This window comes from Protopterus annectens, chromosome 6.part0, assembly GCF_019279795.1.
Source record: "Protopterus annectens isolate FY-2018-M chromosome 6.part0, PAN1.0, whole genome shotgun sequence".
Lineage (NCBI taxonomy): Eukaryota > Metazoa > Chordata > Ceratodontiformes > Protopteridae > Protopterus > Protopterus annectens.
Window position 1 is genome coordinate 1,984,516,735 of NC_056737.1, and position 11,986 is coordinate 1,984,528,720.

The 11,986-nt window shown below is 41.6% G+C and overlaps 1 protein-coding gene across 1 annotated transcript in view; it reads right to left on the reverse strand.

The window, feature by feature from the left end:
• The window catches only part of LOC122804039 (interferon-inducible double-stranded RNA-dependent protein kinase activator A homolog A-like), a 544,788-nt gene extending 538,754 nt beyond the window's left edge, over nucleotides 1–6,034 (reverse strand). Inside the window, exon 1 of the mRNA XM_044073716.1 lies at nucleotides 5,829–6,034. Within this exon, the coding sequence (XP_043929651.1) occupies nucleotides 5,829–5,887 (59 nt within the window). The 5' untranslated portion in view covers nucleotides 5,888–6,034. The remainder of the gene's footprint in view (nucleotides 1–5,828) is intronic.
• Nucleotides 6,035–11,986: the final 5,952 nt, after the last annotated feature.

Consider the following 11,986-nt stretch of genomic DNA (forward strand, 5'->3'; position numbering starts at 1 on the left):
TGGAGGGACAGATTCATAACCCAGAGGCTCCCTTCACTCTGGAATAAAATCCCAGTCCAGGTTAGGCAGAGCCCCTCTGACTCTCTTCAAGAGGAATCTTGATGAGTGGATGGGAGATCGTAGGTTTACCCCGGGGTATCACTTGTGTCACTGTTAGACAGAGGCACAGTATACTAACCTCGAAAAAGAGCATAGCAAAATAAATTTAAAATGGGTGGCGAAAGCCAAACACATTCTGGCTAGGCTTATAAATGCCCTAGGGCAGATAGCCTAGTATGAACCTATGAACCTATTTCTTCAACAAGTGCAGGCTGAAAAACAGTTAAATATCACCAACAAGTGCAAAAATACTCAACTTTGTAGTACTAGATGGTTTTAGAAGCAATCCAAGCCTTGTAATCACAGGTGCCAAAGTCAGGCACAAGGAAGCTCAGAATGGTCAATTTGGCATTGCCTAAAAAAGGCACTGAGTTCTATATAGTTTTAGCCAGCACTCAAAAGCCCAGAGGTGACAAGTGCAGACTATCCTTGGCAAAGCAATGCGTTAACCATGTCCTCCTAAGCTGACAAATACCAACTGGACCCCTTAGACTGACACCAGATAGACTGTCAATTGTTAAAAATCAATCAACTTTTGCTTATACTGTGGCATCATCCTTGGTGCTGATAATATGCTGCTCAATGCCAGTCTTATACCAGACAGAGATACAGTCAGCGCTCTAGAACGTCTCATTGCGCTTAAAATAGTAATAAAGAAAAAGAACACCAATATGTGAGGACTCTGAAACTGGCATTTGTGCAGTTTCACTCCTAAGGATGGGCTCGCACCACGGTTGATTGCATCTACATTTAGGACGACTACACACCAACCCAATGCTATTTTCTTAGCATCTAGAAATTATACATTGTGCTTTTTGCCAACATGTTTATATCTCCATTTTCTCAATCACCCTTTTTTTTTTAAACACGTTTGAGTAGTCAAGTGTGAGGTATGTGCTAATTGGTACTAAAATCTAGCTCTGTTATTGCTCAAAACCAGAATAAGCTATACCCCTAAATGTAAACAAGCAGATTTTCATTTCATAGGTTCAAAGGTGTGTACCAGGCTAATGGCCCTGGAGCCTTTACAAGCCTAGCCCATAGGATTACCCCGCCATCGTGCCACCCGACCTTAGTTCCCAGTGGCTGTCGAGTAAAGCCACTGGAGTGATCCCTAGGATGAATTTTCTATTTCCTATTCATTCATCAAGATCTCTCTTGAAAAGGGCCAGTGAAGTGCTCTGCTTGACATGTATGGGAAGTCTATTCCATAGCATAAGCAGTCTCTGGGTTATGAACCTGCCCCTCCAGCATGCCCTGTTGATTGTGGTAATGAGGTTGAGGTCTCTGGAGCATGTTGTGGTACGGATGGATTTCTTTACATGTAGCATTTTTAACAGAGCTGGTTCAGATATGGCTTTGTAAGCCAAGCAGAGATAGCCTCTAAGTAGGCGATACGAGACAGAAAAGTTGAGTTTTTTTTTTAGTCTGTCCATCTAAGACAATTTTTAAGGCCTAGGATCCTCTTTGCGAGTTACTTTTGAGGCCTCTCCAGTTGTTTAGTGAGGTATATCCCAAATGGTGCATTGTACTCAATGACTGGCCTAATGAGAGAAGAGTAGAGGGAGACCATGACCTCTTTCTTTCTGGATGCAAATCCCTTAGTAATGAGATGTGGCACATACGACTTTCTGACCACAGTGGTAATGTGGTGGTCAAGAGAGGTTGATGTCAACCCGTGTTCCCAGATCTCTTATGCCTTCTGTGTTCAGTGGGCTACCATTAATGTGGTAATTCATGGGAATCGGGGTTTTCCCAAAGGGGATGACATTTTTTGGCATTGAACTTAAGGCCATGGTTCAGACACCAGTCGTTTGTCTCAGTGAGGCCTTTCTGTAGGATGTCAACTATCACTCTGGGAGTTAATAGCTCCCAACTTGCAATAATTTGCGAACTTTTGTCAGCCAGAGTCCATTTGCATTGGCATGGACTTCAGAGAAGTAGACACTAAACAGGAGAGGACCCAGGACCAAACCCTGTGGGACTCCACTCGTAACTGGTCAGCAGTCTGACTTGGAGTCAGCTTTCACACTGGGGGTTCTACCTGTGAGCCAGTTTGCAACCCTAGTGATATAGGGGTTGATGCCTAGCTTAAAGAGTTTTTCTATGATTCCTGTATGGGGAATGGTATCAAATGCCTTGGCCAGATCAAGGCAGGCTGTATGAACCACCTTGCCTTCATCCACAGCCCTGGTGACCGACTCAAAGTAGTTGACCAAGTTGAGCACGCATGAGCTACTCTTCAGAAATCGAAACTGTGTGGGATCCAGAGTTTGGAGATTCCCTATATCCTTGTTTATTAAGTCCATGATGATGCATTCCACAGCTTTGCACATCAGACTAGTCAGGCTAATGGGGCGATAGTTCCCAGGATCTGTAGTCGTTCCTCCTTTGTGGAGAGGGATGACTGTAGCAGTGTACCATTCAGTACGGACAAGGCTGTGATTGAACAGGGCACACAGGTGAGGTGCCAGTTCACTCTGCAGTTCATGAAGAACACAGCCAGGGATATTTTCAGGTCCCATAGAAGCTATATTCTTGGCCTTTGACAGTGCTATTTTAACCTGTGAAGCAGTAATACTGGGTGCCTGGCAATCTACTGGTATTGTGACTGGTCCCTTGGGGGGTAAAGTTGGCTCTAAATCAGTCAGCCAGTACATTGACAATATCTGTTGGCTCAGTATAAGAGGTACCATTGTGCAGTAGCTCAGAACAAATCTGGGTATTGCCGTGGAGATTCTGTACGTAACTATAGAAGACCTTGCTGTTATCTTTACTAACCTGCTGCAATTCTGTTTTCATAGCTAGCTTTAGAGGATTTGATGAGAGATCTCTCTTTCTGTTGAGGCTTACAAGGGAGTTTTTCCATTCTTGGGACTTCACCTTATTCCACATCAGTTTCCTCCTTCTGTTGTAGAGTTTGCATATGGCAGGGGACCACCAGATTAGCTTCTGTTTTTTGGAGGAGAGTCTTGGTTCTATTGTGTATGGCGAGATCCATGCATTTGTGTGTACACTGCATTGGTGTATGATAAGACTGTCATGCAACCATCTCCATTTGCATGGGTGCCATGAAATTAGCCACCTCTATTTTTAGAAGCCCAAAGTTAGCTTTGGAGAAGTTTTTCATGGTGGTTACCTTTGCCGGGGGGGGGGGGGGTCCAAGGTGATTAGTTTGTGGTCAGATCTAACCAGGGAAGAGTTTACTATTGGTGTAGAGCAATGGTCACCCATGTTAGTAATGCCCAGGTCAAGGATGTTGCTACCGCTAGTGAGGGCAAAGAATGAGCTGGCCCAGGGCATTGGAATTAATGAATTCCAGGAAACACTGGGCAAGTGTATTGGTACACGAGTTTTCCAGGTTTATAGAGGGGTAGTTGAAGTCGTCCAGTATGAGAGTGCAAGGTTGGACCCTAATATTCTCCAGGGTTCTTAGGAACATGTAGAGAGTCTTGGGACATGATTGGGGATCTACTACCTGAATCGCTGCCTTACCCAGTGTTAGCTGCACCTGAAGCATCTCAGATGCGTTATGTTGGGCTACCAGTCTGGAGGTGTGTGCATCCTTTATGAATATGGAAACACCACCACCTTTGGAGCTTCGGTCCAAGTTCTGGGGCCAAAAGGGGTGGAATGAGTTATAGCCTGGTAGTGCAATGGTGCTTTCTACAATCTTGAATCAGGTCCCTTGTTACGTCACAAATGTTGATGTTCTCCATTTTAAGGAGTGCTTCGAGCTAGTGCATTTTGAGATTAGGCTTCCAACGCTGAGCAGCATGACCCTCAAATTGCATTTATTTGTAGCTGTTACGCTGGTAATTTGGTCTTTGGAACACCACCTAAATAAGGCACTATAGGGGTGGCAAGAGTCTTGGCCAGTAGCCCAGGGGTAACAGATGCAGGCCATCTCTGGCAAAGCATCAAGGTCCGTCAATCACGTCATCCCAGGCAGACAGATACTGGATCCCCTTAGAATGACACCAGAAGCTTAGCCAACTGTTGAAATCAATCATTTTCTGCTTGTACCGTGGCATTCTGGGTGATGGTAGGATGCTGCTAAGGGCTAGCGTCATACCCACCTGGGCTACATAATCAGAGAGCTCCTCCAGGTTTCTTCATGTAGTACAAGGAGGTACATCACAGGTCATTCACACCCACATGTACAATTACAGAGTCGTATTTGTACCTGTTGTTGAGGACCTGAGTGCATCTTACTGTCCCTTCTTTCCTTCCTCATTTCTATCGTATCTACTTCACATGACTGAAATTTTATTTGACAGAGACTATCAAACCGAATTTTCAAAATACTGAAAACTCATTTGACTGAATCTCATCATACCGAATTGTAAGCCATAGACTATGTAGGATTTCCCTTCTCATGTGACTTGCTTGTGATAAAAAGAATTACTCTAACATAGTGCTGATTGTCAGAATATTGACAGTCATGTAGAAAGTAGTGTTATACTGTTTCTAAATGTGGGTATGGCTGTTTATATTCTTATGTGAAGTATCTAAAGTAACATGGCGGATGTTTTATGCATTCCCAGCAGTAGTGGCAGCATGTAGACTACTGTAAGGTAAGAAAAAGTTATATGCCCTTTTTCCCCACTGTAGTGCGATCTTGGAGTTAGCATATATAGTTAGGGGGGGGGTGGCATAAGCCCCCCCCTAGCTTGGCTTTATATCATCCTGTTTCTGTTAAGAGGATATGTTAGTAGTCTAAGTTCTGGAAAGAGGTAGTCACTGGTGTTCCAAGTGTGCATGTCTAGGGCTTAGAAGTTACTGTTCTGAAATTCAGCATTGTAAGCTTTCAGTATAATGAGTTTGTCAAGTGAGTGTTCAGTATTTTGGTCTCTGCCAGAGATTTCAGTCAGGTGATATAAACCAATTGTATCAAATTCTCTTCACTAACTTTCTCTCTTTATATACCATCTCTCTTTATATACCATAAACTTTTTTGCCCCTTCTCTTCTTACTGCAATTCCTGATAGAATTAGGCTAGCTTACCTACAATTTCTCCAGAAACTGTTTAAATTTCTTCAAATATTAATCTGTATCAATTCTTAACCAATGTTTAAAGTTTAATTTACCAGTTAAACTGCAGATATTTTTGTTTTATTTTTGAAAATTGTAAAACTATTGTTCTTAGAATATGGTGTTATAATTTAGAGATTTTTCTCCCTGGATCTCTACCGAAAATTGGCTTCTAACCAGCTGGACTTTCCTTGTAATAAAATGGCATAAACAAACATTATCCCGATTAGGTGTTCAGACGTTTGACTTGGTTCTACCTTTCAAAAGCGTCTAGTTTCAGAAGTATGGCAAACAAAGCATACAATTTTTGAGACATAATAAAAACACAATTCAGAGGCATGACAACTACTAATACTCTAGTGTATAATACTTTAACAAGGCTGATAAACGCCACAAATTCCATTCACTACTGTACATATACTAAATTCATTTCAACAAGTACGCAGAAATGTACATCTCAATAACAAAAAAATACTGAATACCTTAATTCATATAAACAGTGCATTTCCCAGAAGATCTTTATAAGACAGTGGGAATAATTAACTTAGAGACCCACATGTTGCACCGACTAGTATACCACATTGCCAGTTTCAGTTTGTACTAGTATACCACATTGCCAGTTTCAGTTTGTACTAGTATACCACATTGCCAGTTTCAGTTTGTAACAGTAACTTCACCCCACAACTCACACTAACCTGGGGACCATTTTAGCAGAGCTCCTTTTGGACGCGGCTTGAAACCTTTCCCGTGACATGGCGATAACGGTTAACAACAAGGATTGAAGCCGCGCGGAAAAGGCTCTCTGTACGTGGACGAACTTAAGATTGCACGTCTTGTTCCCAACCACTCGCCAAATGAGCTTTTCCAATAACCGGCAGTGTAGTTCCGGTGAAAAGGAAGCGCGTCACTGACGTGCGCGGAGGTGGGGCTAACATGATTTGTAGCTCATGAAATATGTTGCGACAATCAAAGGAAATGTTGGAGTAAAACAGAAATTTTCAGTTTAGGGCAGAAACAATACCAGATTTCTTTGTTTTCTCTGTATGGGTTGTTACTTCCTAGTTGTACTAGAGACGTTAATTTGCTGTATTTAACTACCAGTGGAATATAAACTAGCGTTGCCCGTGTCTTGCACCGTTCTCTCGGCTTCAAGTTGAAAACAAACACTTCTGGTAGCATAATTACTCTGCAGGGCTTTCTGTAATTGCATTTCATTAGGGTCATGGTGCAACGTTGTTCCGCGGTTGCATACCTCCCAACTTCTTTAACACCTTTATGGTGTGGAATGTCGCACCTCTTGCAGCCTATACACGTCCTACATTCAGAGCTGTTGTTGTGTCTTTCGGGTTTTCCCGGTTAGGGGTCGCCACCGCGGAACTCCGATCCGCTAACAGACGCATTTTCTTCAAAAATACAAGATCATACCTCTCGAGCCTCGACTGTCCAGATTTTTGCCTCATATTTTTGATGCAGTTTTCATAAAACTGCCGTTTTCCCTTTCTGTCAAATTATTTGCAAGAAATTATTTTATTTATTTATTTTACATTTGTTGACCGGGCTAGTCCAACTGGATATATGTCCATTTTCAGTAGAGGCCGGTGGAGAAAAGCTCCACTAAAGATAATAATAGCAACGTCAGATACAGTACATGTTTAAGACTAGAATGCGAGTTATTTACGTAGTAGCTTAGTAATCGAAAAATTTACAAGACAATATAGCAACAATCGGATACAGTCCGTTATTTACATAGTAACTTAGTGATCAAAAATTTTACAAGACAACTGCTTATGGCAGTGTTTAGGATATTAACCCATTTTTCATCGTACCTTTAAATATCTATTGCAAGGCCACCAGTTATTGGACAGCACACATTCGGCCTCTCACTAATCTTCTTGGGATTAGTGCTTTTGTTTTCTCCTGGTGAGAGAAGGAGTACGGGGACATTATTTCCTGGAGACTGCTGATCACCAAAAAGCCTAATAGCAACATAGCAAATTAAAACCAAGGAAATCTAAAGGTATTACTGCTCAGTGCTGGGAGTCTAAGCAAAAAACTCCACTCCCTAGAAGCTCTCTTTACCCTAGAGAATGCTGACATCTGTGCAGTCACTGACACATGCTTTAAAGCCATGGTGAAAACACCAAGAGTGCAAGGTTATAATGCCTTTCACACATGTAGACCAGCTACTTCACAGACAGGGACTAAAGGTGGAGGTGTCTTTATTTACATCAAAAATAAATATACTTTAAAGCTGGTCAAACAGGACAATGCACTTCATATTCGAATCACCACAGGAAAATCCAATACCACTTCCTTGCAAGGTATTGGTCCCCCTCTATGCCCCAGGAAACTCATACCAAGTATTTAAACTTATTAGAAACACTAACCATCCAACCCAGTACCATATTCATGGGTGACTTCAATTACCCCACTATTAACTGGGAATCCAGTACAACACCAAACGTACATGCACAGAGATTCCTGGATTTTGTAAACACAAACTCCCTGGCCAGATAGTCAATACGCCAACCAGGGGTGCAACCATACTGGATCTGGTCCTCACTAATATGGGAGAGTGCTGCACACCCCTTACTGTAATGTCTTCTCTGGTAAGGTGAGACCACAATACGGTCTCTTTTGAAGCAAAAATAAAACCTGGACCACTGTATAAACCTGGAATGTACAGGAACTACTCTAAGGCTAACCTCCTGCTATTAAGAGATAATCTGGCAACATTTCAAGCCCTCATAAACCCTGAGAACACTGCTGCCTATGCAGAACTGTTCACAGAAATCCTGCACAAGCATGTTAATAGCTGCATAGAGACAGCTGTACCCACCAGGAAGAAGTACACAACTAACTCAAAGAAACAAGCCACCCTGATGGAATCACAAAATCAATAGGCTATATAACAGAAGGAAAACATTATGGCAAAAATTAGGAGGTGCAGCACCCAGCAGAATAAAAGCACTCTCATCAAACTAAGCAAACAACTCAGAGGACAAATAAAGTCTACCAAAGCTGAATTTGAGGTAAGTTTGGCCTCCCAGGCCAAGGACAACCACAAAGCATTCTTTAGCTGTATCCACAACCTCAAAGGCAATACACAATTGTGTGCAGAGCTCATTGTAAATGAAGACACCTATACTGAGCCAGAAGATATAGCAAACCTCCTGGCTGATGAATTCAGCTCCAACTTTACCCAGTCTCCCCTAAACCTTCTTTCATGAAATACCATCAAATATAACTCCCCCTACTATCACTAGGGAACAGGTCCTTAATGCTCTCTCTCTAAGACCTAGAACACTGCATCAATGGGTCCAATATCACAGGATGTCTTATAAATAGCATGAAACATGACCTAGTAGAGCCTGTGGAAGTACTATTTAACTGTAGCTTCAAAACAGGCTTCATGCATGAATGGAGAATGGCGACAGTCATCCTTCTGCAGAAAGATGGGCCAACTACAGACCCTGGAACCTGCAGACCCATAAGTCTCACTAGTCTTATATGTAAATCATGGAAAGAATTATCATGGAGATCATCAACAGAGATATAGTAAACCTCCAGACATTGGACCCAACCCAGTTTGGTTTCATCAAGGGCAAGTCATGCCTACTCAACCTGGTGGACTTCTTTGAGAAGGTAACCAAAGCAATGGATGAGGGAAAATGGTTCACACTACCTACCTTGACCTGGCCAAGGCATTTGGCACAATACCCACTCAGGCATTGTTGACAAAATCAAGAGGTTAGGTACAAACTTGTATGTCACCCGGTGGATAGCCAACTGGCTCACAGACAGAACCCAGGAGGTTAGAACTGGGAAGTCCACCTCTATAAAGAGGCCAGTCACAAGTAGAATCTCTCAGGGATCAGTCCTTGGACCGTTCCTTTTTGGCATTTATTTCTCAGAAGTCAAGGCCAATGTCAGTGGTCTCTGGCTGACTAAATTTGCAGATGATTGTAAATTAGGAGTTATCATTGAATCTAACAGTGACACAAATATTCTCCAGGATGGGCTGATACAGACAAACAACTGGTGTCAGAGCCATGGACTAAAACTGAATGCCAAGAAATGCATAATAGTATCTTTTGGGAAGTCATCCATCCCTGGTAACTATCATATTGACAAGATGCCCCTTAGAGTTGACCCAGTAGTCAGGGACTTTGGGACACACATAGCTAGTAATCTAGCTTTGACCATCACTTGTCTACAGTAGAGAAGAAATCATTATATGTTGCACAACTTATAAACAAAGGTATGGCATCTAAGTCCAAGGAAGTCATTGTTCCACTGTATTCGGCATTCATCAGACCTATCATTGAGTACAGTGCTCCCTTTGGTATGTACATAACCAGGAATAACCAACAACTGGAGTGTCCATGGAGGTTCCCCACTAAAAGAATACAGGGCATAAGTAGAATGTCCTCTGCAGACCACCTCAAGGCCCTATCCTCGTATTCTCTCTCCTATAGGCTTTTGAGGTGTGATCTATGCCTGGCATACAGAGCATTGTCAGACCTCACTCTGATGGACCTCCAGCATATCCACAAAAGAAGCAGCACCAGAATTACCCATTCTAAAGACTTAAACCTTGTCTGAGATATAAATAGGACCTGCTGGAGATACTGGTATGTATTCCAGAGACTACAAACCAAGAAGAAACTTCGCAGTGTGGATGGTGTGATGTTCACTTCTTAAATTATGTTATGCTCTTAGTTTATTTAATAAAAATTGAACTGTAAAATACAATTATAAAATAGATGCTACAAAATAATCAAATAGAAAATAGTAGGTAGTCCACTGTTGAGCTGAAAATGAAATATCCTTTACTGAAGCACACAAACAGGCAATCCTAGTTGATTATGATGAAAGAGACTATCCCGTCTATGGACCAGGTTCCCCATCCATGTGAAACAGAATTCTTCCTTAACCCAATTCAAGTGCAACTTGGACAATTGGATGGGAACCGGAAATTAATCTCTAGTTTGGCACCTAGGTCTCTAATGGACGAATGGTTCATCTCCCAGACCCATGCTTGCATTTATCAAGGGTATCAGAACTTATCAGAGATTTGGGATGCATAGCTAGGCTTAAAAAGGCCCTTGTGGTTGTTAGCGTAGTAAACACCTATGAATCTATGAATCTATGATAATGACACATATTCGGCCAATCATGAGCGGACAGGTGATCCGCTGTTGTGACCCCTAACCGGGAAAAGCCGAAAGAAGAAGAGAAGTACATAGAGTAGAGAGCTTGCTTAAACATGAACAAGCTCTATAGTAGCTTCTAAGAAAGGGTAAGTTAGTACTAACTTTAGTTATCTCACAGCGAATGCACTCTGAGGTTAATAGGAAGGTGGACAAAGCATAGCAGTAGTGAGATAAGTATAGATTAACTATGAAGGAAGGAGATGATTAATCTGGGTTAGTGCCTGGACATAGCCAGTGATTTTTAAGGTATTCTTTGAGTTGCTTTTTGAAAATTAGTGTAGAGGAAAGAGATGAGAGTCCCCTGGGAAACAGGTTCCAACTTTTACCCACAGTGTTGTAGAACAGAGAGTCCCCAGCCATATTGTTAGATTTATACATACTAGTAGTTTACTTGCTGAAAGTAGGGTTGAAAGATTTGTGTAAGAGGTAATAAGGCTAGTGAGTATTGCAGTATTACTAGGATGATAGAGGATCTTATGTGTGATACTAAGTTGGTAAAATAGAGGTTGTTTATGGAGTTCTAGCCAACCAAGTTGTTTTAGATTGTGACAATGGTGGGTTCTGAATGAGGAGCTTGTGGCAAATCTGGCAATGTTATTATAGGAGGCTGCAAGTTTGTTGAGGTTGTTTTTAGAAAGATTGGTATAAATGGGTGAGGCATAAAGGAGGGTAGAGATAAGATGGGTGTGGGTAATAGTAGTTCTAGCTGTTGGAATAAGGAAGGGTTTAATCCTGTAAAGGGAGCCTAGCTTTCTGTTGACTGATTTTATTGTAGTATTGATGTGTGTGTGTGTCAAAGGTAATGTTATGATTTATTGTAACTCCTTAGAGTTTGGTAGTTGGGTCGGGAGATATAACAGTGCCATTATTAGATAATACTGTAAAGTCTATTTGTGTGGACTTTCTTGTTGGATTGAAGAGCAATAATTTTGTTTTTTGGGGTTCAAGAGAAGGCAGCACTGTAGGAACCAGTTTTCCTCTATGTTAAGTATATTGTGGGTGAAGGATTGGAGTTCAGATAATGAAGTAGCAGAGCATATTAATGTTGAATCATCTGCATATTGTATGCAGGTAGCTTGAGGAATTGTTAAATTAAGGTCATAAATAAAAATTGAGAATAACAGGGGGCCCAAAATAGAGCTCTGAGGGACACCAAGGTTAACATGAAGATGTGTGGATAGTTCGTTATCCCAGAGCACAGCTTGTTGTCGGTTCTCTAGGTAGGAATTGAACCATTTTAGTGTGTGTGTATCAAGGGAGAGGGGTTTAAGTATATCCATAAGAAACTGATGGTTAACCATATCAAAGGCTTTTGAGAGGTCAATAAGTGAGGAAGATGGAGTGTTGTTTTTACAATTTTTGTTGATGCAGTCAGAAAAGGATAAGAGGGTAGAGGTGGTGCTGTGGAATGGCCTAAAACCAAGCTAGCTAGTAAGATATTTTGGAGAAGGTGGTTGAGTAGTTGTCGATGGATGCATTTCTCCATTATTTTTGCTAAGGGAGAGAGTAGGGCTATTGGTCAAAAGTTAGAAAGTTCAGTAGAATTACCTCACTGATTATATGAGAGATTTTCCAGATAGATGGGATAGTTCCTTCAGTAATTGTCCTATTAGGATGGAAATAGGATAGGCTATAAC